A 14,730-nucleotide genomic window follows, 5' to 3' on the forward strand; every position below is an offset into this window, starting at 1 on the left:
CTGCTTCAACAATATTAAACTATTTTAATTATTTTCGAATTTTCATTTCATAAATTGTTCAAACTATCGTCCACAGGGTGCAAGACTAATCAAGACGATCATAAAAATTTTATCGAACATTTTGTAACTGTCTAACGATTATAAAACCTTCTGGGCAAAAAATAATGTAATAAATTAAAAGTAGGTACTTTTTTAAAATTAATTCGGTAATTATTTTTTTCTATAATTGATTCAAAAAATTGAAATTCACGCATAGTTATCTGTGCCTGAAGTGGGTCATTTTCTGACGTGTATTTTTTTTTGCACTGTTAGTAAGATCGAAACCATAGAAACCATACAAAACAGTGTGTGAAATGCAATTTCACGCATACGACTATTTCTGTTTTTCATTTCACGCACTGTTTTTTGTTTATATTTCGTGCGCGAAGATGTTTTTGTGCATTCAAAGGCTTATACTGCCTCGACCTTCGTCTCGGCGTAAAAGACCTTTTCATGCACAAAAAACACTCTCTTCGCGCACTTAATATAAAAATAACTACATATTTTAATCAAATAAACTGAAATTGATTTATAAAATAGAAAATACTAATCTAATATTCTGCCAAATTTCACTTAAAAATTCCTGCTAAAAAGCTTATTAACACGATCCAAAGTTTTTGTCATGTAAATCCTTATGGCCAGCGTTAAAAAAGGCACTGTATAAACTGGGTCAAGATTTATTTATAGGTATTTATTTTCTCATTATTATTTTGTAAATAATCCAAATTCAAAACATTTTTTTTAAATTTATCTACGTATCTTACTGTGAGACAGTTATTAATGAATTCAAGATTCAGAGAAATAACTTTTGGTAAATAATTATAATAAAATTTACCATTTTGTAGAAATTGGTGAGTTTTTCAAACTTCACTATTCTCTTAATAAAGAATACATAGTAGGTATGTATGATTATACATGTGTGAAATTGGTTTTTATAAGTTTTCTAAGAATAGGGATAGGTCAAGAACAGAAAAATATTGGAAGTTTTCACAGTAAATTTATTTAAATAAAATTTGATAAGTAGCATACATTCATGGGACGACCTAAGAATGGAGTTAATGAGAAATTTAAGTACCGTAGTTTAAATAAACTATTGTTTACAAAGTGAAAAATATATATTACAAAAGGCACTCCAATAAATTAATAATTTCATTAAATTGCGTAAATCACTTAAGGACTAACGACTGCTGACACCAACCACGATGAGAGCAGTCTCACAAGTATAATGAGATGCATTTAAAAAAGTCAAACTACGTTGTAATGAGAATAATTTAATATAAAACACTGAAAGTACCATTTAAAACACCTAAATGCGCAGTATATAAACGTTTCGCTAATCTACATTAACACTACATTCTGTTTAAAATATAAAAATTTATAACAACTATTATATGAGATAAAATAATAAAATCAACATTTCTGATACAGTGTATCCTAAATATTACTTTTGTATAAGTACAGATCACACGGTCAAATTTGAAATCGAAAATACGATTACATATTTACAGTTTAATAACATTATTATTGTCAATTCACTCCAACATCATGCAATATATCAAGCCAATTTGCGACAAATAAATAAAACACAATGACTTTCTCCGTTAGCATCAAATTTCGTTTCGTAGTTGCAATGTTATTTTAATGTAATTGACGCTGTTAATTCAATTCCCAAAATCTGTAAGTTTTGGTCACGTTCCGTGGTAACTTTTATTGTCTCGGTTCCCTTTGAAAAGATTCTTTGATCGTGTGAACATTGAATAAAATACAGATATGCACTATTATTGTCGTAAATCGAATGGATATGTGTGATACCTATGTTGAACACCATCAATTTAAAATGTAAGTAATAAATGTTACAAAATAACTGTTATTGTCAGCGAAAACAGCCTTAGAATTAGCTCACTATATATATTTTACAAATATTCAGAAATTATTGTCAAATTTGTGCACATATTCTTATAGATTACAGTTACGATAATTATTGTCGCTTATTTTGTATATTATAGGTACAGTACTATATTGACTTTAACCAGTGAAAAATTAAAGTCTATTAAACACAGAGCAAGAGTTCCGTAAACACCACTAGCAACTTCACCAAGAAATAATATAGCAAGTTTTTGGCGAGGATTGGCAAATAGACGCAAGATTATCTTGTAGTGCCAGCCTTAGATGGTGCTCAGGCCGAACGAATTTGGTTAAGACTTTCTTTCACTATTTTTCTAGACTATCGAATAAAAAATTACCTCACCCTACATCACTTAAAAAAATGTATTTGTAGGCAACACCTTACGACTTCTTATCGAATGCGTACGCCATTGACTCTAAATACTTTTCAAATCATCAATAAATCTACTTCAGAAATTAAAAAAAATCTACAAAGTCTTTGATATGTTTATACGATAATTTTCTTGGTTCCTCTTTTGTTGTGGGTGTCTACTGCCTTTAAATTGTTTTAAAGTATATGGAAAACTCTTTCGCGTCTTGTATATTTTACCGATATGTTCTCGTTGTGCCTATTATTTAATCATTTTGTAGAAAACATTGTTTTCTCAAAACTGCATTCTTTTTTATAATAAATAAATTCGAATTACGGTAAGCTGACTAGTGATGTTTCTAAAAACCACGCGACACATTGACCGATATGAAAAATTGCACCACGATAGAGCGTTATTATTTAACTGATATGGACGCTTTAGAAAGATAAAGTTATTGTCTCGTCACAGAAATCATCAGTCAATATCATATAAAATTATGCTTAGGACATTCATTAAAACGTTAGAAAATACGCCCACGGGAGTGTATTGTGATGGCTGAAACTGTCAGAAGACAGATAGCAGCAACTGCAATGATGGACACGCTTCTAGAAGGTGCTTCTCCGTTGCTTTGCAGCGCGCCTGGATTGACCACGTGGATCTTCCAACCCAAATTGTTATGTGTATAGCACTAGAACAAATAATTAGAAATGAATCAACTTTTTCTTCGAGAAGTGAAGATATAATGGAAGCATTAGAAATTGATTTTGATTGTTACCTGATAGTAGAGTAAATCTGGTGCATCCATTGGCACGGTCCAGTTTAAATAACCTGGCTCGCCTTGGTCGCACTCCAACCTCAAAGTTTCAAGATACTCCTCGAAGGTGTCTGATTCGGCCGATTTGTCTACACTCTTGTGGGCTAACTCGCAGTAGCGTCCAGTCGCCGTCGGGTAAGGATAACCTTCACGGTCGTAATCAACTCCAGCATAAACCTTTTGCGTTTTTTGTTCTGCTTCATTCTTCTGTCCAAAACCTCCTTCTTTAGAGTCGGTGATATAAAAAGGATGATACCTTGCGGGATTGCTACTGTCGCTACCTCCTTCCACTTTGAAGGTGTAAGTCTGACCCCGTTCCACTGTAACTTCAGGAATCAAAAGGTTATTAATGTACCAAGCAATCCCCCAAGAAGGTTGACCAGTGATAGGTGTGTAACCTCGTTTCCCGCCCGTCGGTCCAATTAATGCAGTAAAGGTGTTTTCCCCTAAACAAATAAAAGTGTGATCATTGCGACTTTCACAGCCGTCACGTAAAGCCATATTAAGAAAAATTATAACTTGGTGACAACTCGTGAACTTATTCGTTTTCTTTACCGAGTCAAGGTAAGGCTGGCGAAACTAGGTAAGAAAACTGGATCATCTGAAAGAGTGGCGGCCACATAACGTGATATATTTTTTCTTAAGATGGTTTGAGTTTCAGTAACTCGGCCGCCGCCACCTTACCTATAATTTTCGCCGGCGGCCACGGTTTCGGTCCGTCTTCGTCAACTAATTCGTATAAATTTCCTGTACATCTGTTATCGTCGAAATCGCTGAAATCGATCTTATCATCATCCACTGTCTTATCTCGAATCGAATGGGCATTCGCTTCCTTTCTGGAATTGAGCGGCCCAAAAGCAGCGATTACGCTGACTTCGCCTTGGCTTGGTATGGGTCTGTCGTTGACGGCCTCGTTCGTTTGGAGCGGTTTCGAGTAAGTGACGGTGGTGACTCCGTTCTTGCGATCACCTGATATTAATGTGACATCGTTTCGACCGCCGATCCTTTCGTCTGGACAAACTCCCGATTTGCCGTCACATTGAGCTGTGTGCGACATGTAGTAATCGACGGCTTTGAAAGTTCGAGAGTTCGTGTCGTAGAAAGCCACGGTGACGTCCCCACCAATCTACAAGTGGAAGACCTGGTTAACGCACGTCGTGCGGACTCGAACACGCTCCAAGAATCAGGACAATTAGATAGTTTGTTTTTAATTGCCAAAGAACAAATGATTTAGTGCATCCGAGTAATTGTGTGAACAAGAATTTTTATTAGATACTCCAATTGAATTTAACTGTTTACTCATTAGTCATTAGGTACAGTGGCGAACATTAAATTTTTGGCCGTCACTCTTTGATACAGTGGAAAGTGCACTAGTGTGAAACGGACCTAACACCTAACCTATAATAACATCTTGTATGACATTAATTGTCGTTATGTTCTTATTGTCAGATTTAATTGATGAAATGTGAAATGAGATGTACAGTCGCGAGCAATAAATTTTGGTCATCAAGGTCATTCTTTGACGCAATCGAAAATGCTCCATTGTAAAACAGTCGTAAATATCATAACCTATCATCACGTTGTATGACATTAATTGTCATTTTTTTCTCATTTTTTTTTGACATTTTGTTGACATGGGCATAATCAGGCAGGGAAATTTTTTAAATTTGTGACAATCTAACCAAAATGACATTGACGACCAAAATTTATTGCTCGCGACAGTATCTATGTAATATAATTATATTGGAACAAAAGTACTATCGGCCGTATTCACCAACGCCAGTTAAAGTTAACTGTAGGTTAAATTATACGAAAGCATTGTTACAACAATAGGTATCTAAGTAACGAAGCATTTTAACCAAAGGCCCGTATTCACCAACGCCAGTTAAAGTTAACTGCAGGTTAAAATGTTTCGTTACCTTAGTTACCTATTGTTACAACAATATTTTCGTATATTTTAACCTACAGTTAACTTTAACTGGTGTTGGTGAATATGGGCCTTAGGCGGTTAAAAAATTTTAGCCGTCAATTTCTGTCACTTCAAAACAAAATTTTGTAAACCATACTTTATTGTCATTATGATTACCGTCTTGATTATGATTGGTATTTTTTGGATGGTAAATTTCAAAATTCGAAATTATTTTGTCATTTTCTGCTACACAAACGTTTACCTCAGGTTATCTATGCTCTAATTTTGTTCATTCATGTCGGATTTTTGGAATATCTGAGCTTTAAACAGTTTAAATTGATTGTCAGAATAACAATATGCATGTCAAAATGACAAGAATCGAAAGTGGGGTTACGGTTCCTAAAGGTTTATTTACACTTTACATGAATGTCAAGATAGTGACGGCTAAAATTTTTTTAGCCACCATAGTAAACTATTGCGATCATTAAATTTTGGACATCATTTTTCTGTCATATAAAAAAATTACTCTAATGCCCGGTTTCTGAAACAGCGCAATAACTAACTAGCCGGTTAAATTAAGCGTTGCTATAGAAACGCTAGAAAGTAACCAATCACATTATATGATTTTTGTATTTGTCGGAGAGTTAACTAACTGGTCCGATAAAATTGTTTCCAGAAACCGGGCCTTAATCATGCTTTATTGAAATTGTCACACATGAATGATGAAATTGTTGTCAAATTTATCTACAATTTGTCAATAGCTCTAGAACAAATACATTTTTGTTATTTTCATTACAAACAAGAATATAAAAAAAAAATCCAAAAACGTTCTTTTCAATGTTTAATTTGTCATTACCGGACATAGAGGGTAAAACAATATCACTTTGTTGATCAATAACAAAGCAATCATTTTGATAAAATTCACTGAACTTTTTTAGGTACTACGGCGGACAATAAATTTAGGTCGGCAAATTTCTGACATTTCAAAAAGGGTCAATGCAAGCGACCATTTATTGTCATTATGACTGATGTGTTAGTTTGTCAAACTGAAGGTTTTCAAGCTGTTTGGCGTTTTCTTCGAATCTTCGCCTTTTCGTAACTCACAGATCATGACACAGTACCATAACTGATTTGTAGTACGCATTTCACTTTGGTGCACGTTTCTTTTCCCAATTTTAATTTTGATTATCGCTGTCACGATGACAAGAATGACAAAATTCGAAAATGGGGTTAGTTGAACATAATGCCAGCTTCACATTTTTACAGGTCGACCAGAACAGCTTGGCCAGTGACGCAGTGGACTGAAATCCCTCCCACTAGCGGAGCGCACTTGTCTGTTGGGTCTGGAAGTGTTTAGATCGTGTACAAACGGGCGAAAATAAGCGCTTCAAGCTTCAAGTGAACAGCATGTCCGGGCTGTTTTGAGCAGATTTGCTTCATTGAGTGTACCGTACCTACAACCATAGCCATATCCTTGTCTTACAGACACTCGCTCGTTTCCTCTTGTGCGCATCTCAGACGCCAAGCTATTCTGGTCAAGCTGTATGTCATTGGCAGGCCGGCCTAAATTTATTGTCCACCATAGTACTATGGCGGCCAAAAAAAAATTAGCCGTCACTATCTTGACATTCATATAAAGTGTAAATAAACCTTTAGGAACCGTAACCCCACTTTCGATTCTTGTCATATTGACATGCATATTCCAAAAACCCGACATGAATGAACAAAATTAGAGTAGTCGTACATAAATAACCTGAGGTAAACGTCTGTGTAGTAAAAAATGACAAAATAATTTCGAGTTTTGAAATTTACGTACTATGCCGGCCAAAAAATTTTGGCCGTCTTTGCCTGTCAATAAAAAAAAAATGTGTAATCCGTACTTAATTGTCATCATGATTAGCGTCTTGATTATGAACGTTATTTTTTGGGTGGTAAATTTCAAAACTCAAAATTATTTTGTCATTTCTACTACACAGAATGTTTACCTCAGGTTATCTATGTACGATTGCACTAATTTTGTTTATTCATGTCGGATTTTTGGAATATCTGAGCTTCAAACAGTTTAAATTGATTGGCAAAATGACAAGAATCGAAAGTGGGGTTACGATTCCTAAAGGTTTATTTACACTTTACTTGAATGTCAAGAAAGTGACGGCCAAAATTTTTTGGCCGCCATAGTACCACCTGGTACCACCCAAAAATTACCAATCATAATCAAGACGGTAATCATAGTGACAATAAAGTATGGCTTACAAATTTTTTTTTGGAGTGACAGAAATTGACGGCTAATTTTTTTTGCCGCCATAGTAGTCACGATCACGGAATTTCGTCAGTCATTGTCATTTAACTGACATTAGCTGTAAAACAGGTTTTATATATTTCTAACCCCACTTTGGAATTTTTGACATGGATGTCAATTTGTCAATCATTTTTATTGTGCGTGACAGAATTTCTGTAACAAAAATTTTAAAATAATGACAATAAAGCTTAGGCTACACAATTTTTTTCGAGTTGACAGTAAAATAACTGACGAAATTCCGTGATCGTAACTGTACCTATTTACATCCATATCTAAAATTGACTCAAGTTGCAAAAAACCATTTTGCATTTTCAACAGCACTTTTATGCCATTAGTCATTTGAAATTACTTTAAAACTGTACTTATACGGAAAATATTCAATACAAACTATGATTTTCTGGCCTTTTTGCGCCTTTATTTGGTTTAAAAATATTGAAAAAATGCTGTTGCAAATGACAAGTGGTTTTTTGCAACTTGTGTCAACTATAGTTACAACAAAGGTCCGTTAATAATCCAAACAATTTGATAATAAATTATTTATTAAATTAGAGATGTGTTAAATGTCGAGTTGTTTACTTGAAACATACATTTTTTAACAATGTTTGGATCTAGTGGAGGTTTTTTATTATGACAATATAATAAATGCCATCTTTCTTAGGGAACCATTAGTTACATTGGGAAAATATTTTATTTTGCTTATTTAACAATTTTATCGAGTTTTTAAGACAATATTTTCCACTAAAACTTCAAGAAAGTGTTCAAAATTTTTTTTTTGAAATTTGGTACCAAAAACCGAATTAGTTTTTCTATAATTAGAAATGTATACATTTCCGATTCATCTAGGCTAAATTAATTATTAACAAACTATCGTCATGTCCAGGATGCGAAATCAAAATATTTGACCTTTTCATTTGAAGAGGGTTAATTATTTTGAGAAAATGAAAAATCTACACATTTACACAGTCTGCATGGAAAGTCATCAGTCATAAATTTAATTACCATTTGTGACTTATTTGGGGCACCAGATAATCCAAACGCTACGTATTGATCTTCACGGATTTTGGCTGCCAGTGTGATTTCTACGTGATCTCCTTTCAATTCCCATCGCACTTGCAAACGTTTGTCTAAGAACTCTCGACAATTCGTGGCCGGGCTCGAAGGTTTAGAGGTGCTCGTCTTCATAGGCAGTCAAAAAAGAATGATTAACATGGTAATAATTAAAACAATTGTATTCACCAAACAAAGCATCGCATAGTTTTAGAACAGCAACAACTTTGTCTTGTTCTGATCACTCTAAATTATACTGTTTGGTGAATATTTGCGATAAAAACAATGAGGTACAAAGCAAAATAACAAACGTGGCCTAGGTGATGTACTTACAGGGTTGTACCACCATGGAGGCTATGAAGTAGAAAATGTATTGATTACGATATTAAAAAAATGTTTCTGGAGAAGAGTGACTTACAGAGATTTTGGTTTGTCCGAGAGCAGGTGGAACGTCGAGGTCTTTGGGTATGAGGACGTGTCCGAAGTTGTGTCTGTATTGGACGCACCAGACGGCCAACCATTCAATATCGTAGACCGTGAGAGAGCCTGGAAGTTGTATTTCGATGTCTTCACCTTGGTAGCCTCTCAGAGGGTCCAGAGATCCCATCTCGTTGGGTACCTTGATCCCAAACGCTGAGGGTTCGCTGCCGTTGCCTACCCAGAAGTAGGCGTCAGGTCCGGCTCCGTCGTAATGTAAATTGGGAATGTAAAAAGTTTTGGCATCTAAAATGCTTATGTTGTCTGAGCGAAGGCCGTGAGCCAGTCGTTTGAATTCAGGAAGAACTCTAGGTTTAGGTACTTCTAAGTTTGGAGGGATGAAAACTTCGCCGAAATCGACCTGGAACGAGATTTACAAAAAGGAATGTAAGTAGATTTGGAGTTTTAAATCAATTTTTAATTTCTCTCGGGCACGATCAAAAAGGATGATAATTTACTTTTAGTCATTGCGAAAAAGCTGGAGGTAAATTACTCCGATAAAGTTGGGGGCGCTGATTGAGAACTGGCCTGAAGGGAACTAAGACGTTAAATAAGTAGTTGAAATGGTAATAAATTTACTTTCGGGGGGCGGGGGGGCAGGTAGCCATTTTGGTAAATGTATCTCAATTCTAAACGTATCAGTCTAGTTGGAGACTAAATGCGTCTACTCTTGGCGCAGGTCGATAATATGATACTGTAACTCCAGGGTCTAGCACCACCTTCTGGACTACCCACCGAAGAGGGAAAATCAACCCTAACATCCACATGCAAACGGCCCATTCGACGCATCGGCTTTTACATTTTATACGTGATTGTGTGAAATCGTCGAATTTCCAACTGACGAAATTTATGCTCCGGCCGTTTCGAAATAATGCCGACACTGTTTGTTAATTATTTTAGCAAGATGGGGGAATTAATTTGACCTGAAAGGTTCAATGAACAAAAAGCTTTTTTTACGTTCGAGGATAATGTGACATGATTTATGATCGGAACGAAGGGGTGGCGTCCGAACTTTACAATCCACATAAAAATTACCCGGAACGCTGCAGCCGGTAAAACTCCTTCATCTTACCAAACCAAAAATTAAATAAACCGACAAATAAAAACGCTCTTTGACACCTTCCGACCCTAAATATTCACAAATTTAACTCTCAAAAGTATCTACAGAGATAAGGTTCTTTTATGTATTTCCTTTTGCTGATCCTGCCATAAGGGAGGAATGCCATCTATGCTTTCTAGACACTCGCTACTCTGCATAAATAAAATACTTAATGATTATTTGTTTAATCCTTAATCGGTTGTACTAGATAGATTCAAGAGAATAGTAATTAATTTTTTTAATCTAGAGTTGTAAAAAAGATGGCGATTAGTAAATCATTCCTTAAACGACTTAATAAGTTTATTAGAGGTGAGCGTTGTCACAACTTTAATAATTTAGATGGCGAGTTGTTTGCTCGCAAATGTTTCCTTTCATCATAAATTTTCTTTGTACGCTAAAGAAATTTGAATTGGAGGAACGCAGAGACGTGTGCTATGCGGAAAAGAGGCCAAACCTCCGCGAAGTTATGCGTCCAATAAAATTCATTAGGTTCGGTATCCTAATAACCGAATTGGATTGTTAATTGTGTGTCACAATGAAGAAGACGTTTATATGCAAATGTGAGAAACACTTGGAACAAATTAGAGTCACGTCCAAAAACAAAAGACCACCGGAAACGTTCACAATACAAGTGTCAGTGTATGTCACGGCTGTTGGTGATGGGAAATAATACTCCAAGGGGGCGCTCTCTGAACAGAACTTGTTCGCAAAATGGAGGGGCAACGCTTATGTTCCACTCTGATACCTCCGCTGAAAAGCTTTTATAATTCATGAATTTCAGTAGAGCTTTCAGTGATTATTATTACATTACCCAACTTTAGACCATTACATGCAGTTTCTCGGTTTAAATTTATTCTGAAACTATATTGTTGTTGCATAAGTTTCATGGTATCAGTTGCGCCGCAAACTCGGTGTGGTTTTGTGGGGGTTTAGAAAACTTTTTTTGAAATTTCTTTGTAAAATTTTAAGCGGCACCCATAATTAACGACAGTGAATCACGATTGTTCTAAAATTAATTCCTAAAAACAAGAATCACATTTAAAAAAGCAAAGGTGTTTAAAAAGAAAATAATGTACCTAACATTTACTCTAAATTTGAATTGGCACAGTATGTTTTTAAAGCTGTTGAACGAAAAAATGAAAATGTAGTGTAGAACATTGCACAAATGCTATTTTTTCTAAAACATACTACAACTAGGTAATTGCTTGTAATAAAATCAAAATATGTATAAGAAATTTTAGAAATTCATGTTCTGTCAATGTCTTCAGTACTCTTCACTATATTCTAAGTTTCAAGCTGATACTTATTAATGTTTAAAAAATTTAAAATCTGTACATTTACATTAATACACATAACAACAAATAAAAATTTAGTAAACCTTTGAAATGTGCTGATTGGACCATACCCACGGTAACTCAATCATACAGGAACCATTCTCAAAATATTTTTTTTTATTTTGCTGAAACTGTTGAAACACATGCACATCATCTCATCTCTAAATTAAGCCATAAGTTTTCAAATCTTTTCTTTTTCACAGCCGCTCTTGACCATAAATCTTTTGAAACATCATATGAAGATGAAAATTATTAATCATGGTAAAATTTTTTACAATAATTACAAAAACAAGTATTGTTTGGAAACATAGTCATATCATAACAAAAAACTAAGAATGACTAGTATAACATCCTTTTAATCTATCAGGTATACCAAAAAACTCAAATTAGAAATAATGTACTATTCCGGACACGGAATCTTGGCCAACATTTTATGACGTTTCTAAAAAAAATGATGTAAACCAATCATTAGTGTCATTAATAAATGACAATTATTAAAAATCACTTTGAAGTTGGGTTATATTCAATAAAGGCCAGTTCACACATATTTGTCAGTTAAATGTCAGTTGTCGCCAAGATGTCCGGAATAGTACCTATACGAAACTACAGGTCGACCGCTTGGCGAGTGACGCAGTGGACTGAAATCCCTCCCACTAGCGGAGCGCACTTGTCTATTGGGTCTGGACGTGTTTAGATCGTGTACAAACGGGCGAAAATAAGCGCTTCAAGCTTCAAGTGAACAGAATGTCCGGGCTGTTTTGAGCAGATTTGCTTCATTGAGTGTACCGTACCTACAACCATAGCCATATCCTTGTCTTACAGAAACTCGCTCGTTTCCTCTTGTGCGCATCTCAGACGCCAAGCTATTCTGGTCAAGCTGTACTGACTTTTAAAATCGCAGGGTGGTTTTTGTAAAATACAGGGTTATTCTAAATTATTGTAGTTGAAGTACGCGTGAAAACTGAATGTAAAATTTATGGTTGCCGCTCCACATAAAAAAAAAACATCAAAATGATGTGAATAAATGAGTTCACAAACGGGAGTTAAATTGGGTGCAAAACACTCAATATTTTTAAAATTGATTGCAAAACAATTCAATATTTCTGGATTCAATCGTTAATTTAACAAAAATAAATAAAAATCTCATCACCGCACTTTTCACCTAAAAAATGACAGTGACAGCGACAAAACTGACAGTTCACATGAAAGCCGCAAAAACATGGGCATGGCCTACTTCGACTACAATTATTTAGAATAACCCTGTATACTGGGTGTCCCAAAATTCGCGGAACAACGTAGTAGTACGTTGTTAAGTAACCAATAAGAGGTCAGGTAAAAATGTTTAAAAAAATCAATTTTCTTTTTTGTAGAAGATATGGACCTATTCGTTACACTAAATGTGGCAACATTTAAAAACATTCTATGCATCCCAATAGTCTGCAAATACAGGGTTATTATAAATGTTTGTAGTCGAAGTAGGCGTAAAAACTGAATGTAAAATTTATGGTTGCCGCTCCACATAGAAAACATCAAAATGATGTGAATAAGTGAGTACGGTGTGTACACATTTAACGGTGTGTTCACACACTGGAATTAAATTGGGTGCAAAACAACTCAATATTTTTAGGATTGGTTGCAAAACAACTTAAAATTTTTGGATTCAATCGTTAATTAAAAAACCGCACCGCACTTTTCACCTAAAAAATGACAGACAGCGACAAAAATTGACAGTTCACATCAAAGCGGCAAAAATGTAATAACATGGGCATGGCCTGCTTCGACTACAATCATTTATAATAACCCTGTATTTCATATTTGTTGTATCCTTGGAAATGAGAGGGAAAAATCAAAGCCGTGTTGCCGTACGCTATTTGAGGTAAAACGGAACATAAAATTACTACTTGGAAATGCTGGAAATAATGAAGAAAATAATTGCAAACCTGATCACAATCGTTCAAAATTATTAGGCCACTGGTTAGTAAAACACAAATAGTCAAAATCTTTTTTATTATTTAAAATAAATGAGATCAAAGCTGCACCTTTTGGGCCCCCATTTCTTCAAATCTAAGAGGTACAGAATTTTTTAATTATTTTTCTCGTTATTTTCTAACTTGAATTGACATTGCCCCATTGAGTTGTTCCGCGAATTTTGGGGCACCCAGTATACAGGATGGTCCCGATATAACCTGCCAAAAAAATTCTGGGTCATTAGAAGGATCTAATTAATAATAATTCGGGATAAACTAACCCCTATCCACACCCATTCGACGCTGCTGACCACAAAAATACGTATCTACTCAGGAATTAATTGTTGGTGTTTGTAAGGATGACAGTATCTAAGCAACATAGGTACCTGAATCGTTTATGACAAATCTCAAATCTGACAAACTAAATCAAATTAATGACATTTATTGAAAACGCTGTAGGTACACTGCGTGCGTTAATTCACCAGCTTATTTAGATACAAAAGCTGATTTTGTACACTGAGATGAATGAGTAATAAATAAAGTGGTGTTCCTCAATGTGTAAATAAATGTAGAGGTAGTGTGTGCAAAATTGTGGAAGAACTGTGTAATAAGAGTATTGTCTTAATTGTGGTTAAATAGCCAAAATAATGTATTGAAAAAATTTATTTACACTTTACATATTCGTACTTTCAACTCTAACTGAGAATATCTACTAACTATGAAAGGTACCTAACCTAGACTAGAAAAATTATTTTATAATAAATGTTCTGTGTGCCTTCCGTTGGCATTTAAGCACATTTGAGTACGCTGGTACCAATTTTCATAAACAGAATTCAGCATTTCTGGGTTTTTACGAATCTGGTTCGCGGCGTCTTTTACGCGTTTCTGGAGTTGGTCTTTTGTATTTATTTTAACTTCGTATACCAAGTCTTTCGTGTGGCCCCAAAAATTAAAATCCAAAGGGGTTAAATGGAGGATCAGGGACGACATCGTATTGGAATCAGTCAGAACCAACCTCACATAAATGCAGATGTAGCTCCACAAAAGTACAACGGGACGGAAGGACTCCTTCAGGAAAACGCTCGCGCTATGGTCGCCTTGCCGGTCTTGAATTACCGCGTGTTTCGCCATAGAGTAAATGCAAATCGGCGTATTCTTGTTTTGTGAATTTCATAACTTTTTGAAGGATTCGCAAATTTAAAATTAAACTTGACAAATGTCATAGGTGTTACAGATACCGTTGCTAAAGAAATTGCAGCCAAGTAACCAGAATTACCTTTTTAAAACCGATTAACTCATTAGCGTACAGCAAATTTTGACCTAATTTTCAATTATTTTTATCTCGAAAACGAAAAGACTTTTATTAGAAACATCTTTTGTGTAAGTATGAGTTCTACTCATCGTCACCTATTACTGGATTTCTTCTGGCAGGTTATATCGGGACCAGTCTGTATGTTTGAGTTAGTTTTGTATAGCAATATTTTTTATTT

The 14,730-nt window shown here is 35.0% G+C and overlaps 1 protein-coding gene across 3 annotated transcripts in view; it reads right to left on the bottom strand.

Annotated features, from left to right (window-relative positions):
- Positions 1-1,020: 1,020 nt before the first annotated feature.
- LOC138127432 (protein Skeletor, isoforms B/C) overlaps positions 1,021-14,730 on the bottom strand; it is a 55,783-nt gene continuing 42,073 nt past the window's right edge. For 2 of the 3 annotated variants that reach the window (XM_069043504.1, XM_069043506.1), the window contains exons 4-9: positions 8,782-9,201; positions 8,697-8,717; positions 8,316-8,492; positions 3,793-4,234; positions 3,070-3,554; positions 1,021-2,982 (exon numbers count right to left, since the gene is read on the bottom strand). In XM_069043504.1, the coding sequence (XP_068899605.1) occupies positions 2,815-2,982; positions 3,070-3,554; positions 3,793-4,234; positions 8,316-8,492; positions 8,697-8,717; positions 8,782-9,201 (1,713 nt within the window). In that variant the 3' untranslated portion in view covers positions 1,021-2,814. The remainder of the gene's footprint in view (positions 2,983-3,069; positions 3,555-3,792; positions 4,235-8,315; positions 8,493-8,696; positions 8,718-8,781; positions 9,202-14,730) is intronic. The other variant, XM_069043505.1, reaches the window with a different exon arrangement.

This window comes from Tenebrio molitor, chromosome 3, assembly GCF_963966145.1.
Source record: "Tenebrio molitor chromosome 3, icTenMoli1.1, whole genome shotgun sequence".
Taxonomy (NCBI): domain Eukaryota; kingdom Metazoa; phylum Arthropoda; class Insecta; order Coleoptera; family Tenebrionidae; genus Tenebrio; species Tenebrio molitor.